Below are 27027 nucleotides of genomic sequence, written 5' to 3'. Positions count from 1 at the left end.
ACCAAAATGCAATTGTGGGGCACCTATAATTTGCTTCGAGAAGACCTACCAGAGTTAATCTACCATTATTTAAATCCCGCATATACTAAATACTTTTGTTGAAACCATTAAAAGGCCATTTAGAGGCGACTGGATCGACCCCCCCCCCCCCCGCCCGGGACAACAGGCAAACATACTCCACTGTAGAGAAAAGAATTATTTATTAAAATCTCAGAAAACGTATTTCTCAATCATAACAAATAATTTATTGCAGTTTGTACAAGCCATTAATGATTCTTTTCCCAAAGAAGAAAAAAAAAAAAAAAAAAAGCAACATAAGAAATCATTCATCGTGTGACAACATTGTGGGTTATTTTGTTTTATGGAGAGGTAAGGTTTTCACACGACCAGGCATATGACGACGTGTGGGCAAAATAAAAAACAAAATATGTAAAACAGAACCCATCCATAAAATAGAAAAGAAAAAAAAAAAAAAACAGGTGAAGTATAAAACCATAAAATCTAAAAACATTCTTTCTATATTGGTGAAACATTAAAGTGTGGAGTGTGACGTGCAGCAGTTGGTCACGGATGCTCCGCTGCAGTTCGGTCTCATAATACTTTAAGAGCGCCAGTTTATTAAACACCCAATACCGAACCCCAAACATGAAATGTATGTGCCTCACGCACTCCCGACAAAAAAAACCAAAACAAAACAAAACAAAAAAAAATCTCATTCCCACAATGCACCAGGAGCTCGGCTTCTTTCGTGAGTTTATTTTATCGGTGTTGTTCATTTCGGCCACGACGCTCGATCGAGTGCGGTAGTAAAACCCACTGCCCACTAGAGGGCGATCCGCACAGACCCCGAGGCATGATGGGAGTGTAGTTTGAACAGCTTGCATAGGTGATGAGGCATCATGGTGAATCTATCTATCTATCTATCTATCATTGGGCATCATCTGTGACTCACACTCTAGTCCATGATGCACCCTGCGTCCGAGTGGATTCTCACAAGGAACATAACGATAAATCGCTATAATATCAATATACTGACGCGCCTCTCGCTTGAACAGACAACGGTGTGAATACATCGAGACAACGTTCTGATCTCTGGATGGGAGCGGAGACAACTCGCCGCCGGTTCCGCGCGTACGTACTGTGATTGTTCGAGTAATGCCGTTTCGTGAGTATTGCACATATCGATGTAACACTTCCTTTGCCGAAGACGCCGCTCGGGTCGATCGGCGCCACGCCGCTTTCCGAGACGGAAATGTTGTAACGCCGCCGCCGAGCGGGAGCGCACGCCGACCACAGCAGTTTTTTTCCGACATTGATAAAGTTCTGACTATTAATAGTAGCAACACAAACGTCTCTCCATCCATTCATCTAATCCATCCACCTCTCCGTCTAATCTCATGCATCCATCCCATATCCTACCTATCCGAACTATTTAAACTATTCATTCATCCTGTCTCATCCATTCATCCTATCCCGACCGTCCGCCCCCGTCTATGGGTCTACGAAGGAGACCATGATGTATCGGGTGCCCTGCGTGGTGGGGAGTCCTTCGTGGTAGTGGGTGAGTCGTCCCGGGTGCATGAAGGACCAGCCCTTCCTGGGCGCCTCCACGTTACAATCATACCTGAGGAAGCGACAGCCGCCGCCCTGAGAGAGAGAGAGAGAGAGAGAGAGAGATTCAAAAGAATAAAAAAAATAAATCCACTATCCGGCTCCAAAACAGAGGATGTCTATTTTTTCAGTTTCCAGCTGCTGATAACGTGCAGCCTGTATCCAGACCGTGCATTTACAGTGGGACTCAAACCGGTTCAACCGTACTGCATTTATATTGGGGACTCAAACTGGTTTAACTGTACTGGATGAAACAACTGAAACAGCTGAAACAACGGACTGTTTCAGCTGCTGCGGTCAGGCAAGCGCCTCCGCAGTCACGCAGCGAGAACAGAGAGACTGAGACGGAGTTTCTTCCCTCAAGCCATTAGAACTGTCAACGCTGACCTCACCAGGGGTCCTAACTGAGCCATGCACTAGGCTCCACTACCTACTGTACTGTATGTAGCATACTGTACCGCATACTGTGTCACTGTTCAGGGTTGTTCGTGATGCCGTATTGCTGCGCCGTACTGTTGTATACTGTGCTGTATTATCCCAAACACTACCTCACACTATTCACATTCACATGCCACTTTAATTCACATGCCACTTTAATGCACATATCTGTATATACATAGGCATATTCCTTCTAGCTATTCCATTTTATTTTTATTGTATTTTATTCTATATATTTTTTATCTTATTCAATAAGTAGTCCACTTACTGTATTACGTTTTAGGAGTCAGTTAGTCGGTCTATTAGAAAGGAATTTTCTACTTTTTATTTTATTTTAGTACTTTTTCCTAGGACTTATTGTGTGCTATCACCGGGTGCGTTGCATTACATTTCACTGCATATATGTATGGAAGTATGTATATGTATGTGACAAATAAAAATCTTGAATCTTGGGATTGCACTGGGAACTCTGTGGGAACTGTGTTTCCTTAGGTTGTACTGTTTGTAGTTGGAGAGCTAGCTAGCTTGCTAACCAGCTATGTAGTAATGGAATCAGCGCCACCTGCTTTGCACGTCTGGTGCGCGCGCGCGCGCGTGTGTGTGTGTGTGTGTACCTGATAGTCGGCTCCCTTGCTGTTCAGGGCGATGTTGATGGTGAAGGTGGAGGAGTCGTGGTGCGGCCGCAGCGATGGCTGCTCGTCCGGGCGATAGCGAACCACAAAGTTCATGATGGCCTGGGCCTACAAAAACAAAAACACATTAAACATATATTAATGTATAGTACACACCCACCCGGGCCTGAAAAAAACATATTAAAAATGCATTTGTATATTCAAATACATTTTTAATCTCTCTCAGTGTGTGTATGAGTGAGCATGTGTGTGTGTGTGTGTGTGTGTGTGTCACCTTGGGGTAGTATCCAGGGTATAACTTCTCCGTCACAGGTACGATGTACTCCTTCAGGAACTTGAGCCACTCCTTCTCGAACCCCACCTGGTTCATGTGGATGTCCACGGTGGGCACGTTCTCATAGCCGCCGGCCAGACGCTCGTCCTGAAAGGCAGTCGCTCAACAGTCACTCAACAACGGCCAAAACGCTCTGAAAAAACCCACTGACCTGCCGCCTGTCTGCGTGTCTCTCGCTTTACCGTGTGTCTCCCACCAGACCAGCCCCCGTAATCCTCCATCGTCTCCACCATGTGGTCACACATCTTCTCTGAGAAGACTGGGAACCAGTAGACATCTGGACAGGGCTGCGCGCACACACACACACACACACACACACACACACACACACACACACACACACACACACACACACACACACACACACACACACACACACACACACACACACACACACACACACACACACACACACACACACACACGAGAGATGAGAGTTACATTGGGAGAAGGATGCTGAGGATGGAGCTGCCAGACAAGAGGAAAAGAGGAAGCCAAAGCGAAGGTTTATGATGGGGTGAGGGAGGACATGCAGGCGGTTGGTGTGAGGGAGGAAGATGCGCAGAACAGAAGGTATTGGAGGCAGGTGATCCGCTGTGGCAACCCCTAACGGGAGCAGCCCGAAGGAGAAGACAGAAGAACCTTCTCAAACACGCTAATTTAGAGTGAAGACTGTCTCACTCACACACACACACACACACACACACACACACACACACACACACACACACACACACACACACACACACACCTGTTCAACATAATTTTTGTCGTCTTCAAAGATCTTGCCGTAACCCTCATGGATGTACTTCTCTTTCCAGTCCTACAACACAGAGCACGGAGTTAGAATCTGGGACCAACTGACGACTTGTAAACCTCCATCTTCAGCGAGGACCGTTTCATCTGAAATGATTACAGTTATAGTTATGGAACATTTACCACGCCTGCCCCACGGTCACACGATCAACACATATAGACGTCAAATAACGGGCGATATTTGACTTGACTGAATTGACCCGTGTCGCTCTCATCTGGAGGCACGACGGGTATGGAGCGGGTCTCACTGACTTTTCTGTGTGTGGTGTGTGTGTGAGTCACCGTAGGGTTGTCAAAGATCTGCCACATGTCTGGGTGGAGCCTGGAGGTGTTGAAGCTGGTCGACGACACCAGACGCCCAAAGTCGTCCCGATTAGAGACGTACATGAAGATGCCCTGAGAGAGAGAGAGAGAGAGAGAGAGAAAATAAGCACTGTCAGATCTTGCAAACAGCCTCCATTTGTTGCTTTGACACGTACAGTGCTTTGGCCCACACGCCGGCGTGCGTTTGAAGTGCCAGCTTGAAATATTTTCATGAGCAAGCAAGTGTCCCGCCGTGACATTTCCTCATGACACGCCCCGCAAACGCCGGCGTTGTTAGAATTAGAATAGTTTAAAACTTAGACTTAATAATGCTTTACATATTTGCTCATGTTCTGACACGGAAATCACCACTGGAAACAGCCACCCCACTGCGTAGAGGCTGGAGAACAGCTTAAGAAACTGATAATCCAAGTAGAGCCTGACAGACATGGATCTTTGTCACAGATACAGATAACACTGTTTAACACTGTATAACACTGTATAACTGTATAAAAAATTCAGATAACAGATATTATGTGCCGATATTTATTTCATATATATTTTTATTTTGGCAGAAAATAAATGCTCCATACATAGGAACCATTGCTTTATTGAACAAAATAAACATTAATGGGTAAGATTTAAGGTATTATAAAAAATAAATATTTTCAATAATAACTCAAATAAAATCAGTCTGAACTGTTTATATAATTAACTCAAAGTAACACGAATGATTATTATCATAAAAAGAACTCGGCGTACGGTGTCCTTTGTGGCACAGTATGCACACGTTTATGGAACAAATCTAAAATGAAAATAGTATTTGATAAAATCCAATTCCCTCATCTTTATTTGTTACTGTTGTATTTTTGTCTGTCTTTTTAAAAATAATTCCAGGACAGATCCGGCCGTGACCTGGGCCTGTGGCTTTAAGACATTGCATTGTGGGTAATGCAGGAGCCCCGTTGGCGTGAGGTAGATGCATTTGTTTACCTCTGTTTCCAAATTGAACGAGAAAAAAAAAACTAACAAAAAAAAGACAAAAACTGTGCCTTCATTTTGTTCATTTGTAAAAAAATAAAATATAGGGGTTTTGTGGTGTAAAAACTGTCACCCGGGGTGCGTAACTGATTGCTGCGAGAAAATAAACGCAGCTGTTCGAGTGTTAAGACACACACACACACACACACACACACACACACACACACACACACAGGTCTGACCTGGTCCCGCACGGATCGACAGAACACCATGTCAGCGTCCATGGTGTCATGGTGGTAAAGTTTGACGTGGGAGAGTTTGGAGCGCAGAATGCTGCCTTTCATCAGATAGACCTGCGTGATGTACGGAACGTTCCACACGCCCCTGGGGAGGGAGAGAGAGAGAGAGAGAGAGAGAGAGAGAGAGAGATAAATAAATTAAATTAAAAGAGAGAGATAAATAAATGAAAAAAGAGAGGGAGAGAAAGAGAGAGCAACATGTGACCACACCATATGCATCCATTAGTTGTGAGGCATTTTTTCCACATAGACGCAAAAAAAAATAATACAAGTCTAAAAACAAACGAACAAATTTGACTGTTAGTCATCATGGCTTTAGATATTTCAGACCAAATAATTAAATGTCCCAGTTCATCTGGAGAGTTGAGAGGATCAGTAAGGTGTAGGGCATTCGTATCGACCTAGAACCTTGGAACTGTCTAACAGGAAGCTGCTCTGAAACTAATTACCTAATTAACCTGATTGGTTAATAACACCGTTAACAAGATTATTTTACTGACATACTATTTTTTTCTTTAATAAACACAAAATTGAGAATGTAATCAGGACTAGTGACATGTTCCCTGCAGAGGAACCTGACTGAACGAGGTCTAGCAGGGGTGGAGGGGGCCTGCTGGATCGACTCTGGGTTGAGGGATCCGCAGCGATGCATGATGGGAACAAGGACTGGAACCCCAACAAACAAACACGGCGTCTGCGGATGTACGCGCACTCACACTCTCTTGCCCTGGACGATGTCTATGTAGTCCTCGGACCTGGAGTAGTAACCTTCTGGACTCAACGAGCCCCAAAAGTTACTCCACAGCTTCCCATGCCTGGACAACATGGGAGCTATGACGGGCCTGGGCGAGAGACAGATGGAGGGGGAGAACGAGGAAATAATTAAAAACTGTGACATCATTGTTATCACTCATTTTACCCACAAAATCGGGGCATAATGATGTCTTCCGTTGACAGAATAATGATAAACAATGATATCGAATTGTTGCTCGACATTAGATCAAAGTAGGGGCAGCTGTAAATTACTCCAATATGGAATGTGAGAAAGGGTGGAGGTCAGTACTTGTTCTCCTCAATCAGGAGACGCAGGATGTCGGGGTTCACCAGCGCCACGTCGGCGTCCACGCTGAAGTAGTAGTCACACGCCGGGTCCTTCTTACACGCCTCCCTGCACACACACACACACACACACACACACACACACACACACACACACACACACACACACACACACACACACACACACACACACACACACACACACACACACACACACATACACACACACACACACACACACGTTGTTCTACGGCCCCGAGAAGTTGGAGAAGTTGCGCGGGTGGTGTAGGTGCTGCACTCACACAGCCATGGTTCTGGCCTCATCTTGCTGCAGGTTTTCCTCTGGACCGACCAGACGAGCCTCAGGAAACAGAGAGCGGTGTCTCTCCCAAAACTTCTGGATGTGGCGCTCGTGATACACCACCTGGATTCCATTTGATGAAACCACCTTGGTTAGATTATGACGAACCATCTAGATTAAATTAAACCAGCTAGATTATTAGATTAAAATACACCACCTAGATAAGATTAAACCACCTAGATTATTAGATGAAAATATACCACCTAGATATGATTAAACCACCTAGATTAGATTAAACCACCTAGATTATTAGATTAAAATACACCACCTAGATAAGATTAAACCACCTAGATTATTAGATTAAAATGTACCACCTAGATAAGAATAAACCACCTAGATTATTAGATGAAAATATACCACCTAGATATGATTAAACCATATAGATTATATTTGATTAAACCACCTAGATTAGATTAAAACACACCACCTAGATTAGATTAAACCACATATATTAGATTTGATTAAACCACCTAGATTAGATTAAAATACACCACCTACATGAAATCGAACCACCTACATTATTACATTAAAATAAACCACCTAAATTAGATTAACCCACATATTATATTTGATTAAATCACATAGGTTAGATAAAAATACACCACCTACATTAGATCGAACACCTAGATTATTAGATTAAAATACACCACCTAGATTAGATTAAACCAAATATATTACATTTGATTGAACCACATAGGTTAGATTAAAATACACCACCTACATTAGATTAAACCACCTATATTATTAGATTAAAATACACCACCTAGATTAGATTAAACCACCTACATTACATGAAAATACACCCCCAGATAAGATCATAATACACCACCCATATCATATAAAAACACCACCTACATTAGACGAAACCACATATATTCAATTAGATTAAACCATCATTAGGTTATAATACACCACCTCAATTAGGACACATCAATTACACTAATCTCGTATTTAACTTTGATTTCCAGCACAGTGACCTCGCTGGTGTGTACGTTGTAACATGCTGAAGCCGGTTTCTTTTTTTTTTGGTCTTGCATTTGGTCTTTTTTTTTTTATTTATTTATATTTTTTTCCAGCCTGCGTTCTACGTCAGCTCCTCAAACTGGCGTAACCGCCGCCTCTTACGTTGTTGTGTATGAAGATGCGCAGCCGAGCGGTGGGATAGTTGAAGGTGGTGAGTCGCTCCAGAAACTCCTCCAGGAAGGGAGTCGGCTGCTCGATGAACACGGCGATGTACACCAGAGGAAGCTCCTCGTCCTGGGAATGCACCACCAGGAGGGACACGTCAATCACAAGGGAGGACGCACAACGACAAAATACAGAACATGAGAATGTCCGCCTCAGCGTTTCCAAGACCAAGCTGAGGTTCATCACATGACACTGAGAGCAGAAACTACAGCTTCTCTAATATTTCACAAGGCGTATTGTGAAAAACCTTAGGGCAGACTTTATTCTTCATTCCATCCAACAATTAAAGGTGATAAACTATATTGTTTATTTGTATTGTCAGGGCTGCACGCACGCACGCACGCGCACACGCACACACGCACACACGCACACACCTGCATCTCGTGGAGGTAGAGCAGGTCGTCGTCACAGACCCCACAGCCATGTTCATGGGTCCAGGCTGTGGGGACGTAGTTCCCCAGGTAGTTCAACTGTAACTGCAGAGCGACAGAGGGAATCAGACACGACCTTAAATAACCTAAATATATCTGTTATTACACCTGTATCTGTTAATATACCTGTTAATATAATTTGTGTCAAAATAGCTGTTGTATTATAAGTTAATATACCAATATATTACCATAAAAATAAAAGATACAAATGAAAAAACAGCTTAAAAAATAAATAAAAGGTCATGTCCAAGAATAAAATACAGTCCTATACAATAACTTAGGAAATAAAATTAGGAAATGTGGCACGGTGGCGCAGTGCATTGCACTGCTGCCTCACAGCAAGAAGGTCCTGGGTTCGATTCCCGCCTGGGGCGCTGTTGGCACCGTGCTCCGGCGGGTTATCTTCCAAAAACAGGAGCCTTTCTGTGTGGAGTTTGCATGTTCTCCCCGTGTTCACATGGGGTTTCCTCCACCTCACGTCAGTAAGGACCCCCACCAAAAAACATGCACCCATCATCGTCTGACCAGCGATGGACACTTATCACCTGGTCCCCGGGCGCGTCCACGTATGCTGCCCACTGCTCCTGGCTGTGCCCCCGGAGGAAGGACAAGCCAGGATGGGTCAAAAGCAGAGGAGCCATTTCACCGGCCACCATCAAAGCATGTGCATGTGTGTGTGTGTGCAAGCATGTGTTGTGGAGTGTCGTGTGACAATTAAAGACTGTTTCTTCTTTCTTTCTTCTTTAAAGGGTGAAGTAGATGAACTTCAGATAGAAACGGTGCCCTCCAATAAACCCAACATTAAATTTAAGCCTCAACAAGAAACAGGAAGTTTGGTCATCGCCCTCTAAACAAAAAAATATCTCCACAGTAAAAGTAAACGAAGACTTCCGTGCGAACAGATTCACTCCCAGTCAAATACCCGGTTAAAATGAGGCACCGTGCCAAAACAGTCCAGCGGTCGTTTCGGACCGCTTTGACTCGCATCAACGTTGACACGTGACATTTCCCGGTAGAGTGCTCCAAACGGGACCTCCAAAACGGGACCGGGTAGGCCGGCCGGCGTTACCTTGGTGGGGCCGTTGCCGTGGATGATGACGGGAAGCGTGTCGAAGGCCACATTCCGAGCCCTGACACGGGACTTCTCAAACTTCAACACCACCTCCTCTGATGACAGAGAGCGAGGGACGGTGACGCGCAGAGAGAGAGAGAGAGAGAGGCGATATTAAATCATACGTCCTGCGTGTGTTTATTTACGGATAAGTTGCAAATAAGGTTTTTAAAGGGGAGTAATAAAAATACTGAGATACATGCATTTATCATAAACATCTATTTTGTTTATCCACGTATGGCTATTCAGTTGAAAGGATTTTTGACAGTTTGTTAAACGTGTCAGGGGGAGCTCTTCACCGTCTCCCAACACGGTTGCACCACCTGGAAAAGTTTAACTTTTAAAGACACAAAACTGCCGAAATGAATCAACTTTTTAGAAAGTTTTTGGAAAGTTGTTTTTATACGGTGTGCGTATCTCACCGATGGCTCCATTCAGGTTCTGGAAGATCCTGGATCGATGGTCCAAAGTCATGTTGTACTTGGTCTGACCAGACAAGACAAAGGGAACAACTAATCAACCAATCAAACGCTGCGTGAGACGTGTTAAAGTGACAATATTTTACAACCATGCTGGATTCAATGTACACTTCCCTGGAAACAGAAAAAGATGTATAACGCTACGACTCTAATAACGAAACAAGGTGGAATATTACAGGCAACAAAAGGGGCTATTTTCAAGGTATTCCAGTCCTTAAACTTCTGAGGATGGAATTTAACAACTTCAAGCACCTCAAGGACATGGTCAAAACCCTGTGTGTGTGTGTGTCTGTAATTTGTTGATCTTAAGAGAGAATACTAGTAAAAATTGATTAGCAGATTTGATTATTTGTAAGTGTCCACATGTGCGTGTGTGTGTGTGTGTGTGTGTGTACTAACTCTCTGTGCATTGTCCAGGTAGATCTTGGTGTAGAACAGCTGATCGTCATCGTTATCTTTGTTCCTCCACTGCTGAACGATGGAGCTGAGGTCTGGAGCGTAGCCGATAAAACCTACACACACACACACACACACACACACACACACACACACACACACACACACACACACACACACACACACACACACACACACACACACACACACACACACACACACACACACACACACACACACACAATAATAAAAACACACTAAAAGGCCCACAAAATATAACACACACACACACACACACACACACACACACACACACACACACACACACACACACACAAAATGGGGTACCTCCAGAGTTGAGGTACCTCTTCCCAGTGTGTACTGGAGGGTACTTGGGGGCCAGGCGCTGATCCGGCCAACAGAAACCTTCTGCCGAGAAGACGACGCGGTGCGAGAAACGCCGGAACTTCTCCAACAGCTCCCCTGGACCCGACGCAAAAATCACATCATAACTGGAGAGAGAGAGGGATCGGGATAGGGATAGGGAGAAGGGCGAGGGAAAGAGAGAGAGTTAATAAAATAATAATAATAAAATCACATTTCAAGGTTCTCAGATTATATACACACACACACACACACACACACACACACACTCAAAATAATTAAACATTAAAAAACAAAGCAAAACAGAGATACGAGGAAATACAATACAATAGATAGATAGATAGATAGATAGAGGATACAAGGAAAACTATATATACACATGAGAAGAAAATAAAAGAACGAAAACACAATTAAGAAATAACGACAAACTTTTTACATGCACACACACACACACACACTAAAGACAAGAGAGAGAGACAAACACACATTTGTGTGTGTAATGTTTAAATAGGGCAGGCGTGTCAGATTTCTTGAACAAACAAAAGAAAAAAAATAAAGGATGAGAATGATAAAGTAACAAATAGACAATGGAGAGAACTAGGACGTCTCATACACACACACCATGTCGAACAATGGTGATATTGGAGACTACAGTCCAATAACACACACACAAACACACACACACACAGCGTCACCTGTCCACGAAGAGGATGACCATGTCCGTTTTGTCAGAGTGCTTGATCAACTCTCTCTTCAGCCAGCGAACCTTCTGTCCTCCACCCACCGTGCGAGCAACGTCTCCGCCCTTCCACTCTTCCCCGAGACCCAGCGCCTACACACACACACACACACACACACACACACACACACACACACACACACACACACACACACACACACACACACACACACACACACACACACACACACACACACACACACACACACAATTGATCAATGATAGAACCGCAGAGTGTATGAATATGATAAATTAAAATTTAACATAATTTGGGCTTTAGAAATAAATAGAAACAATTTAAACTAAATCTGAATCAACTAAAGCAGGCAGAGATAGGGAGACATACAGAGAGTGGAGGAAAAACTGATAGAGACACAGTGACAGAGACACAGTGAGCTGGTACGAGATACTAGTGTATCTACTGTATTATTCTCTATTAGTGTCTGTTATTTACCATTTACCGTGTGAGTGACATTTACCTTGACAGTGTAGTTAAACTCTTTAGCTGTCCGCATAAAGCGCTTGAATCCATCCGTCTCCTCCGTAGCTGCTGTGATCACCAGCAGGTTGTCTGCACACACACACACACACACACACACACACACACACACACACACACACACACACACACACACACACACACACACACACACACACACACACACACACACACACACACACACACACACAAATCCCATGACCTTGTGTAAACTCTGACATGTCAGCTGTCCTCGTGTGTGAGAAGCTCATGTCTGTCCTAGAAGCTGAGCGACAGGTGTAGAACGTCTTTTAGTGGGGGGCGACTTCTCCAAACAGCAAGGGGTGTCGGAAAGAACGGCTTGAAGGGAGGAGAGAAGAGGACAGGGGAGAGGGGGATACTTAGAAGAGAGGGGTGGAGAGAGGAGAGGAAGAAAGGGGGGAGTGAGAACATAGGAGGAGAGAGCAAGGAGAGGAGGAGGAGGAGAAGAGAAAAGGGAAGAGGCATGGAGGGGGGAGATGACCGGGGGAACAGAAGAGAAAGGAAAGAGGAAGAAGGTGGGGGGGGGGGAAGAGCTAAGAATAGGGCCATTCATAAAACCGGACGGAGAGAGAGAAATCCATCTCTGGATCTTTATCCCAATATTGCCAAATATGCACAAAGAAAAAAAACACTGTTTACATCCATCGTCCAAATAATCTACAATCAATCGAGTCAAGTTTCTGTTGGGTCTCCTGCTCCACTCCATGACCCCCTCCTAACACACACACACACACACACACACACACACACACACACACACACACACACACACACACACACACACACACACACACACACACAGCTGACCTCCAGTCAATAACGCAAACGTGTGATGTATGTGTGCGAGTCCTTTTTAAAGTGTGCTCTAACTTCTCACACAAAGACTCAGTCACAGCAGATGTTGTAGAAATGCCAAAAATGTCGCATTCCTGAACTGAAATTCCTCAGTTTTGACCACGCTTACAACGCTGGGGCTTACTGTATACTGCTTGATCAACAATGTTCAGGATTACATTCCATTATCCTGCCATTTGATTTGATTGGTGAACAGTTAATTTTTCAGGGTTACGGGGCTTCAAACGTTTGGAGGGTTCTTTTACATTATCCTGCCTTTTTTTTTTTTTGCTGTGTACAGTTCCAGTAACTGTGGGGTTTACTGTACATTTTACTTTTTCACCCAGATACTGACTTTTCTCTTCTATTGTTTGTTATTATAACTGCTCATTGTATTTTTTGCGATGTGAGCTGCTGGGCCACGGCAATTTCTAATGAATCAAGTACTTATCCCTAATAATTGTTTTTCCCCCTCCTGCTCTTACAGGCTGCTTTAAAGGTGGAACGATCAGCTCGTTTTTTCCGTCGTGGCTGAGTGAAATTAACGGTGCAGGTCTCCGCCTGACCGGTCACCAGATCCACAGTAATAACGATCTCTATCTGTTGCTTTACCTGCATGAGGTGGGCTCCGGGCCCCCGCGGCTCCAGGCCCCCGTGGCCCTAACCTCAACGCACCTGCTAATTAAATCGCACACAGATCACGGAGCACGAACGCTTGAGCGGACCCACACAAAAGCCTGCTGGGCATGACGCATAATAATAATAATAATAACAATAATAATAATAATAAATAAATTCCCCTACACGGACCCACACGTCCAAAACAAACGCATTTAACCACAAGCAAGGGCAACCTGTCGATTTGGGAATATCAGACTGAGCAGAACCACACAAGTCAACATACAAGTACGTTCCAGTGAAACGATGAATAGAAGATACATCATTCAAAATAAAAACCAAGAGATTCGCCGAGGAGCTCACTTATCACGTGGTATTTCTACTTATTGGCGTACGCCGGACGGAAAGTTCCAACAGCAACGTTTAAAAAGCCGCGCAGCGCCAGGCGGTCCCCCGGGCCGCGCTGCTCCCTGCGGGGCAGGGGCTCTGTGGAGCGGACTCACCTGGGGAGAGCCTCCGCTGCCCCTCCGCCGCGGCGCTCTGGAGGAAACCCGCGAAAAGCAGCCAGAAAAGGCGTGCGGGCGCCATGGTGGAGTCGGTGGGGCGGTGGGGGGGAGAAATAAAAATGAAAATCAGAGTTTGTGCGCCGCTGCCTTCTGGGTTCTTTGCTCTTTCACGGCTTCCACGCCATCCGGTGCACGTCTCCACGTCCTGAACTCTCGCGAACTTTCCACGAGCTTTCCCCACCGTGAAGATTTGTCAACAAGACGCTCGCGACCCGCCCACTCTCGATTCGCCGGCCAATGGACGCCGCGCAAATGCAGATCGACGGGACACCCGCCAATCGGACCGCCGGAGGGGGGGGGGGGGCGCGTTGGCCAATCACCGTCGGACAAATGGAAAGCAGGAAGTCCCGGGGTTTTCTTGTCCCCCGTGGGGGCTGCGGAAAGTTCGCGAAAGACGTGAAAGTGAATCCGCTGCCACGTCTGTGAAAAATCCTTAGCCCGAGGGTGGGAAGGAAGACAGGGGCAGAGAGAGAGAGAGAGAGAGAGAGAGAGAGAGAGAGACAGGCAGAACGACAGACAGAGCGACAGACGGACAGAACGATAGACAGAGAGCGAGGCGGACGGACAGACAGACAGGCAGAACGATAGACAGACCGAGAGACAGAACGATAGACAGACAGACAGAGGGAGGGACAGGCAGAACGATAGACGGAGAGGGAGAGCGACAGACAGAACGATACACAGAGAGAGAGAGAGAGAGGGAGAGAGCGACAGACAGAACGATAGACCGAGAGAGCGACAGACAGAACGATAGACCGAGAGGGCAGACAGGAGGACGGAGAACGAGACGCAGAGACAAAAGAAAATAAAACGTTGCATTCAATTTTATTTATTTATGAATCTATTACTGTTTATTAATTAATTGCGTTTGAACATAATAAAACACAGTGATGCCAAAACAACGGTGACACACAGCATAGTGTGCAAAACGGTAAAAAAAAAAAAAAGAAAACGAAAAACAAAAAACCGAAATCTGGTGCAAAAAACGGTATGTTATTGTCCTCTACTTTTGTGTGTTGTCACCTAAATAACAGAAATAATAATAACAAATAATAAAGAGTGTACGTTTGCTGTTCTCCGTGTCCAAAGAAACAGCCAGAGCGGCGGATATATCGAGAAAGGCGGGTGGGGACGGCCCGACCGGTCGCGTTGAACAAAAATATCAACATGTAAATTGAGGAAATGAAATAAAAATAAAAATAACAATATTCACATGACAGTGTCACAAATTTATATATAAAAAAAAAAAAAAAAATCCCCAGGAGCATCGGGGTGCGTGACAGCTGACCCCGGACGCGCGCATTCTTCGCATTCCGGCGCGCTCCCCTCGGAGGTTTGACCGGGGGAAGACAGCGCCACGTTTGGAAAATAAAACTCATCCGGAGGCAACACAGGCGGACCTCCGGAGATGGACGCAGGTGAATTGCATTACAAGCACAACAGACGCACCCACGACAGTTCCAGGTCATTTGACAGGATTTTCTCTCGTCGAGCGTCGACACGCTCGCCTTGCAGGGGCTGCACGTTGAAGGAGCGTCCGCACCAGTTTCACCGCTGGCAGGCGCTGCAATGCAGAGTCACGTAAACAGGGGAAACAATGAATTAATTGAAATAATAAATATAGCTGCGGGCAGCAATACGCGTGGTCCAGTTTTTTTTTCCCATTTTAGGCATGTGTCGCATTTTTTTTGTTTTTCGTGTAATGCATCGAAATGCACTGAACTTATAAACATAACAGTTACAGTACGTCCATGTCATTCCACAAATCCAACTTTCATGGCATTACGTCTTGAAGCGTTTCCATTTCAACCAGACGTCGACCATTGATTTTAAGTTGTAATGTGACATAAGTGTCGTGTCATCTGCTAGAAACTATTTACAACCATCACGAATGATATACGTTGGAATTTGGGCGACTGAAGTTAAAATACAAGCAGCAGCAGATGTACTAGGTGTACATATTTTCACATAATGGTCATAACAATTGGTCAAAATATTGTACATCAAAGCCGCAATTTCACGTAGAGACAGGAATTCACTGAAAAAGTATCAATTAATGTAAGTACGAAGTCATTACATGTGTTAAAAATCGTAATGTGTTAAATATCATGTTATGTTGTGCGTAAATAATAATTCAGAAAATTGTGGTCATATTTGCAAAACACATCGAAATGTTTTTTTTTGTTTTTTTTTTGTTTTTTTTTAATCAAAAAATACCATTCGATGATATCAATTCCAACACCCCTGAAACGTAGAAAAAAAGGAAAGATACCTTCTGAATCTTGTTTTAAAGAACTGCTGTTAAACTCATAGCTGCACATTGTTTATTTATGGCGTCTCCAAATTGTCAACCTCCTGGTGAAATCAGCCTCTTAACACCGTTAAGAGTTTTTTTTACATTTGTGGATTTTTGTCATCATATTTTTCTTGAGTACTTTTTTTAAAATATTGTGACTGACCTTGAGTACTTGGACTTTTGTAATGACTTTTCATAACAATAACAATAAATACATTTCATTTTCGAAATATAAAAAAAAATTGGGTATGTTTTCAGTTGCCGTTTAAAAATGTTTTGAAAAGGGCGTAAAAAAAATGACCAGATTTTATATGAGAAGCTAGAGGACAGAATGATTTACTGATAGGAACCGACAGGTGTTATGGGCCAAAGATCACAATGTATTATATATAATATTAGGCCATTGTTTCATAACCTTTTTCTGCCATGGCACACTTTATTACAGTGAAACAACCCCACGGAACAACATTGTCCTGTTAAACACTCAAAATATCACAACATGTAGAACTGTATTTATCATTATTATTATTATTATTATTATGTCCTAATTATATAGTGAAGCAAGCGAATACATATTTTAAATGACTCAGGAGTCTGCAGCCACAAAACAATAACTGACTCAATTCAGGACCAAGGTAACAGAGTCCAAGGTGTTTGGAAATAAATAAGTTTGACATAATTGAGTGATACTCGTAAGAATTCAATTCACGACTCGGGGCCAAACCGACTCTTCGTCCACAGGACTTCCTCCTCCCTCGCTCGCCGGGCGTTTTGCAATTATTATAAATAATCTGCTTTCATCTTTCTTCTCCACTCGATTGGGCTGTTGCAGGGGCTGGACACAGACGCGTCCATATTCCAACGTAACAAAACACAGTCACGCCCACACAGATGGCGGCTATTTACAAACCAATGCTTTATTTCTGAGTTGGTGAATATCAGAAGACAATCCAAGAGTGAACAGATATCAACAAGTACATACAAAGAGTGAAAGCAGGCAAGTGACAATGCTAAAGTTTTCCAGTTACATTTGGGGGAATAATGTGTTAGTTCTGTTACAGGATGCCAAATAATGGAACCAAACCACACGTGGTCAGGTGATGGGAGTTTTCCTCCTATTGTTTGAAATAGGGTCAATCTAGCAGTTCAAAGGCTAAGGTAAGAGAAGAGGCCTTTTTTTTTGTTGTTGTTTTTTTTTTTTAAATCAGCGTTAAAATGACGGTCAAACATTCATGTGATTGATTCGCTGTAAGGCAGATTCTTCCGCTAACGAGGCTCTGTTACCACAAAAAAAAAAAAAAAAAAAATTCCAGAAGCTGAATAACGGTGCATTATTGTGTTACGTGAACTCCACTGATAATATTCGTCTCGGTAAAAATCCCATCGCCGTCTTAATTTCAGCATTAAATCAACAAAAAATGTATATGAAATTATACTTAAAATAATCGAAACGCTCCGGCTACCAAAGTTACGCCACACAATCATTTCTCTACAACATGACAGGTTTCCCTTCAAGGAAAAAAAAAAGACAATATTTGATAAAACACATAATTTTTCAACAATCACTGCAAAAAAGGCCAAACAATCAAATGCAAACAATCATGTCTTGAAAGGACATAAAGGAATATAATGTCATTAAATATATAAAAAATAATGGGCACTTAAGAATTTCAATGCACATGATGGAAAACAATCGAATGGCGAGATAAATAAATGCTAAAATGATGAACACTAAAATGAAAATGTATGACATTATCAGTTGACATAAGTAAACAGCACTACCAGGATATTCTAAGTCAAGCCTCTTGAAATTATTATTATTTTCTGGGAATAATTATTTTTTTGTTTTGCTGTACCGGTAGTTCAGCTGTAACACTAAAGAGAATTATAACGACGATATCGGAAGTCGTCGAACCACAAATTCCAATTGAGTGCGTCTTGAAAGTGTTCAGTTTTTTGTTTTTTTGTCTCTTTAGCATTGATTAAGTGTGCAATGGAAATGCCATACAATCAAAGAATAATAACAACAATAATAATAGCAGTGGTTTAGCGCTTTCCTCGTTTTGACGTTTAAATGCTTGGTAACTTCACACACTGGTTTTTTTTTAATTTAAAAGGTGCCTCCGTGAAGAGTCGCTCTGTTGGCGGGCAGAAAACACATGAAACGGGGGAACGAGGCGATTGGTCGTCCCATGGCACCGAGAGACGGTTCTCGAGGCAGAACTCCAGAACCGTCGGCATCGGAAGACGGACGCTCCAGAACTGTCGATGATTCCGATGATGACTTTTTCGATACGCAGGTATTGGTTGGCGGGCACGGTATTATTATTAATAAAGATATTTTTCACAAATATATATGTATATAGATTTCTATATTTGTCTTGCAACAGATCTTGCAGGAAAAATAGATGAATACTTAAAAGAAGCATAAACACGTAATGCCGTTCATCCTCAGTTGTTTGAACGAATACATCATTCCGTCATTCCATTCAATCATCGTCGAGCAATCGTTTTTTAATTCATCTATTGCCTAGAACTTGCAATGGCTATCGGAATATGCCATGATCACACCCTCGAAGCAGAAAAAAAGAAACATTCCTTATTCATACAATCCTAAGTTACATAAAACAGGCAACGACTTCAAATGACTTATTTCCAGGGAGTTCTCCTGGAGTTATGGTCTAGATTAGATCTATTGCTGTCGCAGAGCACAATGTTACCCGACACACCGAAAGCCATTCACCAAACCCATGCAGAATGTACTGTGTTTAATTGTCAAGGCTATGTTCGTTTTCCTTTTCCCACGGCTCTGTGGAATGCACAATTCTGGATGGTCAACAGCCAGTTATTTCTAACCATGACCGCTATCTTCTGATAAAACACCACTGTCGCGGGCAACGCCTTCTCCGCCTTCCAGGATTCACGTTCCGGTGTCAGTCAAGTTGTTGTGGACTGTATTTCTTGGTGAGAAGCTCTTACACTAGACCTACCACTTCAAATCAGTATTCCGTCTCAGTGTTTTCATTTGTTTAGTAAGTAGCCGCGTAATAAGCAGGACAACGTGCAGCCAGGCGGCAATTATCGCAAAAATAACACCTCCTCCAGTTCTTTTGCCATGATGGCCGGGCGGGCTGCACGTCCCTCCCATAATGACCGCTATGAAACACACTGACGAGGATTGTGTCTCAATGAATCAAACGAATCTCGACCGCACGCTTAGCTGTTAAATGCTCTTAAATGTACCCATCCATCCACTCATCCGTCTCTCCCGAAAAGACATTTATCCAGGCGTCTCCCGCCGCCTGCCGCCCCGCCGCCCCGCCGCCCTGCCGCCCCGCCCCTCCGTCACTGCAGGTAGCGGTAGACCTTGAAGCAGTGGTTTCCGGAGTCGGCCACCACCACGTGTCCGTCGGAGGTCAGCGCCAGACCCTGGGGGCCGTACAGCGGGTCGGCCGACGTGTTGATGTAGGACAGGAAGGAGCCACTGCCATCAAACACCTGGGGGGGGGTGGGAGTGAGGGAGAGAGGGATGAAGAGAGAGAGGGAGATGGACAGAGAGAGACGGGTTTCTGAATCTTGACATTGACACGATGCAGTTCTATCTATCTGTCTGTCTGTCTATCTATCTATCTATCTGTCTGTCTGTCTGTCTGTCTATTGATCACCTCACCTGGAGAGAGGGAGGGATGAAAAGAGAGAGGGAGATGGACAGAGAGAGAGACAGGTTTCTGAATCTTGACATTGACACGGTGCAGTTCTATCTATCTATCATTTACATTTACATTTAGTCATTGATCAGACGCTTTTATCCAAAGCGACTTACAATTGTTCAAACACCGACGGACGCAGCCATCAGGAGCAATTAGGGGTTAATTGTCTTGCTCAAGGACACTACAGCATGCTAGCAGGAGGAGCCTGGGATCGAACCAGCAACCTTTAGATCACTAGACCACCAGCTCTACCTCCTGAGCTACCATCCCCTATAGATCTATCTATCTATCTATCTATCTATCTATCTATCTATCTATCTATCTATCTATCTATCTATCTATCTATCTATCTGTCTGTCTGTCTGTCTGTCTGTCTGTCTGTCTGTCTGTCTGTCCGTCCGTCTGTCAATCTGTCTATTGATCACCTCACCTGGAGAGAGGGAGGGATGAAGAGAGAGAGAGAGATGGACAGAGAGAGAGACGGGTTTCTGAATCTTGACATTGACACGATGCAGTTCTATTTATCTGTCTATCTGTCTGTCTGTCTGTCTGTCTGTCTGTCTGTCTGTCTATCTATCTATCTATCTATCTATCTATCTATCTATCTGTCTGTCTGTCTGTCTGTCTGTCTGTCTGTCTGTCTATTGATCACATCACCTGGAGAGAGGGAGGGATGAAAAGAGAGAGGGAGATGGACAGAGAGAGAGACAGGTTTCTGAATCTTGACATTGACACGATGCAGTTCTATCTGTCTGTCTGTCTGTCTGTCTGTCTGTCTATCTATCTATCTATCGATCACCTCACCTGTATTCTGCTGTTTCCCCAGTCGGCCACGATGATGTTCCCGTTGACGTCCACAGCAACGCCGGTGGGAGCGTTGAACTGGCCGTTCCCCTCACCATTAGAACCAAACTTCAAGACCAGTTCGCCCTCGGGGGTGAACACCTGGGGAGACACAGGCCCCGTCAGACGACCACATCCTCTGTGTCTTAGAGTAAAACTCATGTATTTGTATCATGATTTATCCAAACTAAACGCACAATGGGGCAATAACGTCACCGAAGAGCGCGGTCTCGATCGCCCCATTGCACCACAGTTAGCTGAAGCTGAAACAATTCTCTTGATACTAGATCAATTTGAAAGATGCTGATGCCAGTCAATTGGGTCGACTCCCAATGATCGAAAGAATGACTGTACCTTGACAGAGTGGTTATGGAAGTCAGTCACTATGATCTCATTGTTGTTGTTGACAGCAGCAAAGTGTGGACCTGAACACAAAGAAAATATAACTTATACAGCTGCCCAGTATAACACTGGGAGCTGCCCAGTACGACCACGGTCTGCTACTGGTGGACACTGGGAGCTGCCCAGTACGACCACGGTCTGCTACTGGTGGACACTGGGAGCTACCCAGTACGACCACAGTCTGCTACTGGTGGACACTGGGAGCTGCCCAGTACGACCACAGTCTGCTACTGGTGGACACTGGGAGCTGCCCAGTACGACCACAGTCTGCTACTGGTGGACACTGGGATCTACCCAGTACGACCACAGTCTGCTACTGGTGGACACTGGGAGCTGCCCAGTAGGACCACAGTCTGCTACAGGCAGACACTGCAAGCTGCCCAGTACAACCACAGTCTGCTACAGGCAGACACTGGGAGCTGCCCAGTACGACCACAGTCTGCTACTGGTGGACACTAGCCCACTCTGTGCTATGATACTTTTTTGTTTGACGTAAAAATGTTTTACAGTACCCGCAAACTGCTTGTCTCCATTGCCACGACTACCAAACTTGGTGACGAGCTTGCCGGTTGGCTGGAAGATGAAGACAGTGCACGCCTTGTTGTCCACCACGATCACATGACCGTTGTGGTCCACGGACACGCCCTTGGGGCCCATCAGCCTCCCGGAGCCCAGCTTGGCCTGAGGAGCGGCAAAACATGTTCCGTAAGAAAGGCTGTTTGACTCCACCCTGGGCTCCATCCAGACACCTCCCCGGGGGCCACACCCACCTTGAACTTTCCCTCGCCGGAGAAGATGCTGACCCACTTGTTATCGTAGTCTGCGATGAAGACGTCCCCATTGGGGTGCACGGCGACACCCGTGGGACGCTGCAGCTGCCCCGGGGACCGGCCCCGGACCCCGAAACGGCTTTTGAACTCCCCATCGTTGGAGAAGATCTAGAACAGGAAAAGTAAGCAGAGAAAAGTGAGAGACAGCGTGACGTACCTAACTTAGATAGGACCGTTTCTAAGCCACCAAGAAGGGTTTGTAGAGACCAACATCTACTGACATTAGTGAAAAAATGTTTGCGCGTGTGTGTGTGTGTGTGTGTGTGTGTGTGTGTGTGGGGGTGTGTGCTACCTGAACACACTGATTGTTGCTGTCAGCGATCAGTATTCTACCAGTGGAAGTAGCCACTCCCTGTAGATTATTGAACTCTCCTTTATTCCTCCCTTTCAGACCTAGAGAGAGAGAGAGAGCGAGCGAGCGAGAGAGAGAGAGAGAGAGAGAGAGAGAGAGAGAGAGAGAGAGAGAGAGAGAGAGAGAGAGATTAGAAGAACCCAAGAAATAGACAGGACACAAGGAGACCTACAGTCTGGATCTTCTGGAACGCAATCGGGGTCTGCTTGTTGCAATCACGAAATTCAGAGAAAAGCTGGAAAGGAGGGATGTCATGGTCTTAAATGTGTGTGTATGCACTGTGTATATTGTGCGTGTGCGTACATGCAGGTGTGTGCGGTCACCTATCTTGAAGATGAGGTCGTCCTCGATGGGGTTCTGCTTCTTGCGTATGGGCGTCCCCAAGGTGCTGCTGGTCTTCCTGGAGCCCTTCTTCTTCTGGCCAGGGGACTTCCCCCTGGTGCGAGCCCCGTCCGAGGAGCCCGTGGACGGGGTGGCGTTAGCCATGGAGCTGGGACCCGTGGTGGTGGGGGGGGACAGCTGCACAGAGGACACAAAGGTCATATCATTATCACTTTATATGATCAGAAAATACAATAATGATATGATATACAGTATATACGTGGATATCACATCATATACAGTATAACATCATATAGATATATTTATTTATTTCTATACATTTAACTATTACTATGTTATTTTGCAATGTGGTATACTTTGATTGTATTTTATATTGTACTTTATTGTATTGTACTTTCTATTGTGTTGTTATATTATGATTCTTATGATTATGATTATTAGGGGTCCATCCAATACATGTTGGGAATTTTATTATAATCATTCTCCTTGGCACTTCTCAGGCTAAAAGTGTCTGGAACAGGACAACCACTAGAGCTACGGACACTGCTGTGCTGCTGTTAGAACCAGGTTCAAGTCCCATCAAAATCGATCCACATATGGAGCATGAATTCGTGGAAAACTTTAACACCACTCGTATTAGCTTAGAACACATACACTCGCACACAAATCTTACTCCGAACAACACTCCACCAGACCAGGGTCTGCGGGGCAGGAGGGGTGTGAGTGATTCGGGTTGGACATGCTTGGAGGTCTCGAACCCCCACGCCCCGCAATTTTAACTGCCATTGCAAACAGCACGCATTGGGCACTGGAGTTTTCCGGGGTGGCGGGGCGCTGGTAAGTTGGTGTGGGGGGGTGGCTGGCTGGGGGGCGACCGGGTGGGCCCCCTGCCGCCTGGGTTTGGACCCTGCCGGCTAGCGCATGAAGCGGGGTGGTTTCTAACGTGCCTTCCGGGGCCCCTTGGAGGCTGCTTGCTGTCGTGGGTGTGGGTTGTGGGGCGGGAGGCGGCTTTTATTATTTTGACCTTTTTGTAATTATAAACTCATTCTAATTACATCTAACCCGGCGCCGTGCACCTCCTGCACACACATGGAGTTCGCTTGCAGCTCCAAAGCAACGGGTCCGAATTGTGTCCTTTTTATCTTAGTCCCAAAGGTTTAAAAGGTTGGTGAAATGGTTCTGAGGGACACGCATTAGAATGGAACCGTGTTGTTGGGAACTTCCACACGGAGTGATTCCCTTCCACAGAGACACGGTGAGGCAGGACTCTGTGGACCACAGGAAGTAGACAGACACCTTCTCATTTTTAGGATAAAGTCATAACACGCAACCAGTGAATCCTTGTATTCGTAATTCTGCGACAGTCGGAAAACTCGCGTCGCCGCGTCGTTACATGAGCCGATGCTCCGTTTATTGGAAACTCGGTAAATTTAACTGGTTTTAGATGTCGCACTGATGGAAAGAGGAACGACAGCGCTGATGCAACGTTCCACGGGAACTGGGAAAGTTGTAATTGGCTGTAATTGTATTTGCAGCGACTGTATATTTATGATTATTATTATCATCAGCAGCAGTAGTAGTAGTAAGGTAGTAATTTAATGGTAGTAATCTAATGGTACCTCGACCTCTGCCTCGGTTGCCGTGGTGACGGTGAGTCTGAACGGGCTTCCTTTGATCTGCTGGTCGTACAGTCGGACAGCCAGTGAGAAATCCCCGAGCTTTGGAACGGTGAAAACACAGCGGTATGTTCCGTTCTGATGGTCGATGATCTCTCCATCCACGATACTTCCATCCGGGGTGAACACCTGGGGAAAAACAGGTGAATATCTATCTTTTATTCTTTTGTTTGACATTCATGTAGTTATTGTGCGTGTGCATTATCCGTGTATTATTATTTGTGCATGTGTGTTTGTGTACCTCGGCAGACAGAATAGCGTTGCCATTCTTGCAGGCTCCTCCTGTTTTGTCTCTGGTCACTACGGTGACGGAGGCTGAATGTCCCACAATGCACTGCTCCAGGCCCGGCCCCATAGCCTCACTCTGGCTGGCGACCGCGCTGGAGGAAAAGCAACAGCTTATTTACTAATTTACCCACAAGCCCCTGGCTCCAGCCCTGTTTTAATCCAATCCTGTTTTGGCTGAAATGTCTGGACTCACTGACCTATAAAAGTAATATTCAAACCTAATAGTGACTTGTTATTACACGGCAGAGACCTGGTGGTGAGGATGGTGCCCAGGTTGTGGATGGACTTCCTCAGCATGTCTGTCTCCAGCACCAGGTCGAGGTGGTCGTTCTCCTCCGGCTGACACGGCAGGCCATGGCCGCTCAGCCTCCTCAGCCTCTCCGCCAGCGCCCGTTCAGCCCGCAGGCCGAGGGCGCCGGCCTCCCCGGCCAGAGCCTCCTCTGTCTGGGCACAGCTGGCCTCGATTTCCCCCTGGCCCCTCAGGAGCCCGTCCACCTGGGCCTGCAGGACCTGGGAGAGAGAGATAGAGGGAGAGAATACTTTTCCTTTCTGAAAATGCATTTGTAGTTTATGAAGTGTGTTAAAAGTAGATTTCCACCCGTTTGTTCTTTTGATTGATTACAGCAAAGGGCGGCTCCTCAGTATTAAGATTATTATAGATCAAGTTAACCTCTACAACCACCACGATAAAAATAGTTAAAGCCAGTTTTTTTAAGGAAAGACAAGAACGAGTCGATGGCCACGTCAACGGGGGGATCGAACCTTCTGCTTGAGGCCATACGTGACCTCCAGCTCCATCAGCAGGACGCTCTTCCTGACGTCCAGCTGCTTGTGGAGGTCGTCGAAACTCGACTGGATGTCCTCCTCGTTGGAGGCCCTCAGATTGGCCAGCTGATGCAGGATCTCCTTGACAAAAGACAGGGCGTCGGCGATCTGTGGCAGCCTGGGGAGAGGGAGGAGAGAGAGAGAGAGAGAGAGAGAGAGAGAGAGAGAGAGAGAGAGAGGTAGAGCAAGGTGATTTAACTGTGTAGTTCGTAGACTTTCCATGTGTGTTGATCTCCGTCTTTCTTTTTGATCGTGATGCAGACAAACGCTTCTGGGGCATATGCTTGAACACACACACACACACACACACAAACACACGCGCGCGCGCGCACACACACACCTGGTCTTGGCGGCCGCCAGTCCCTCCTGCAGGGCCGTGCGTTGCAGTTGCAGGGCGTGGTCGAGGGGGCAGGTGGGGTGACCGTCATGGCCCTGGAGCAAGCAGTCGTCACACACAGCGCACTCACACTGAGCGCAGTACAGCGCCGCCTCCTGGGGAGCCACAGAGAGCGGGAGATGAACTCACCACGTTTCACAAATCCTCAAGCACCCATAGATTTACCGACCATTCCCAGGAGAATGGGTTTGGAATGGACCTTGCCCTTGGACTGTGAGACGAATTATTTCAGTGTACATGAATAGCACCAACTATCATATCACCCTCGTGAAAGCTTTCGTTAATAGATAATTCATCATTCTTCCGGTGAACTTTTGCACTCCGGCCGTCTTGAATGCTTATTTCGCGGCGGGCAAATAACCGAACGATTATTTTTACTTTTGTTTCGGCACAGTGCTTGGGCGGGGTACTGGGACTCCTGCTTGAGCGTCTGCGTCTTTCACTACCTTCCCCGCGTGTTCCTGGCAGCCGCTGTTGCCGAGAGGAGCTTCGAGAACCGTGCACTCCTCGCTGCTGCTCTCTGGAGACGGCTGCTGCGTATCCATCTGCCAAACGCCGCCGGGGGAGGGGGTGTGCTAGAGCTCCATTTGCGTCCCCCCCGATCTCACGCCGCAGCCAAAGGGGAGGAGCCAAATGCGTCAGCGCATCCGGCTGTCCCCGACCCGGGCGACCGTCTCCTCTCGGGGTTCCTCGCTGCGGTCCCGGCGCTCGTGTCCTCTTCTCCTGTCAGAGGGTGCTTCGGGGAACATCCGGCCCCGGCCCTCGGTTTCAGCCGGCGGCGCGGGGGGGTCCGCGTTCCCGGCCCCGCGGGGGGGGGGGGTGGTCAAGGCGGTCCGGGGTCGGGGGTTTTCTCACATGGAAGCGCCGGCGTCGCAGAGGGTTTCAAAAACACCCGGCCCAAAAGCCCACGCGGCGCGGCCGGCTTCGGAGCCGGGCCCACGCAGACGGAGAGCACCGGGTGGCGCC

General features: G+C 45.8%; 2 protein-coding genes across 2 annotated transcripts; both read right to left on the bottom strand.

The window, feature by feature from the left end:
- Positions 1-183: 183 nt before the first annotated feature.
- On the bottom strand, positions 184-14212 carry plod3 (procollagen-lysine, 2-oxoglutarate 5-dioxygenase 3). Its single transcript, XM_080023501.1, has 19 exons — positions 14038-14212; positions 12042-12133; positions 11519-11655; positions 10788-10951; positions 10443-10555; positions 9987-10050; positions 9523-9620; positions 8397-8498; positions 7960-8091; positions 6776-6897; positions 6478-6582; positions 6131-6256; positions 5358-5499; positions 4114-4227; positions 3767-3838; positions 3198-3302; positions 2956-3102; positions 2664-2789; positions 184-1647 (listed from the first exon to the last, which is right to left on the bottom strand). Exons 1-19 carry the CDS (start codon positions 14120-14122, stop codon positions 1492-1494), a joined length of 2202 nt encoding a protein of 733 aa, XP_079879627.1. The 5' UTR covers positions 14123-14212; the 3' UTR covers positions 184-1491.
- A 5529-nt stretch (positions 14213-19741) lies between these two features.
- On the bottom strand, positions 19742-26606 carry LOC307247046 (tripartite motif-containing protein 2-like; the record flags this gene model as incomplete). The annotated part of the gene is made up of 13 exons (XM_080023113.1): positions 19742-19894; positions 20911-21051; positions 21304-21374; positions 21864-22032; positions 22122-22289; positions 22474-22574; positions 22857-23052; positions 24495-24680; positions 24793-24931; positions 25090-25349; positions 25602-25782; positions 26005-26156; positions 26508-26606. 13 exons carry the CDS (start codon positions 26604-26606, stop codon positions 19742-19744), a joined length of 2016 nt encoding a protein of 671 aa, XP_079879239.1.
- Between the last annotated feature and the right edge of the window lie 421 nt (positions 26607-27027).

The sequence above is a fragment of the Zeus faber genome (assembly GCF_960531495.2).
Source record: "Zeus faber genome assembly, chromosome: 22".
Taxonomy (NCBI): Eukaryota; Metazoa; Chordata; class Actinopteri; order Zeiformes; family Zeidae; genus Zeus; species Zeus faber.
Note: the sequence above shows the minus strand (reverse complement) of the source record. Positions and strands in the feature narration are given on the sequence as shown.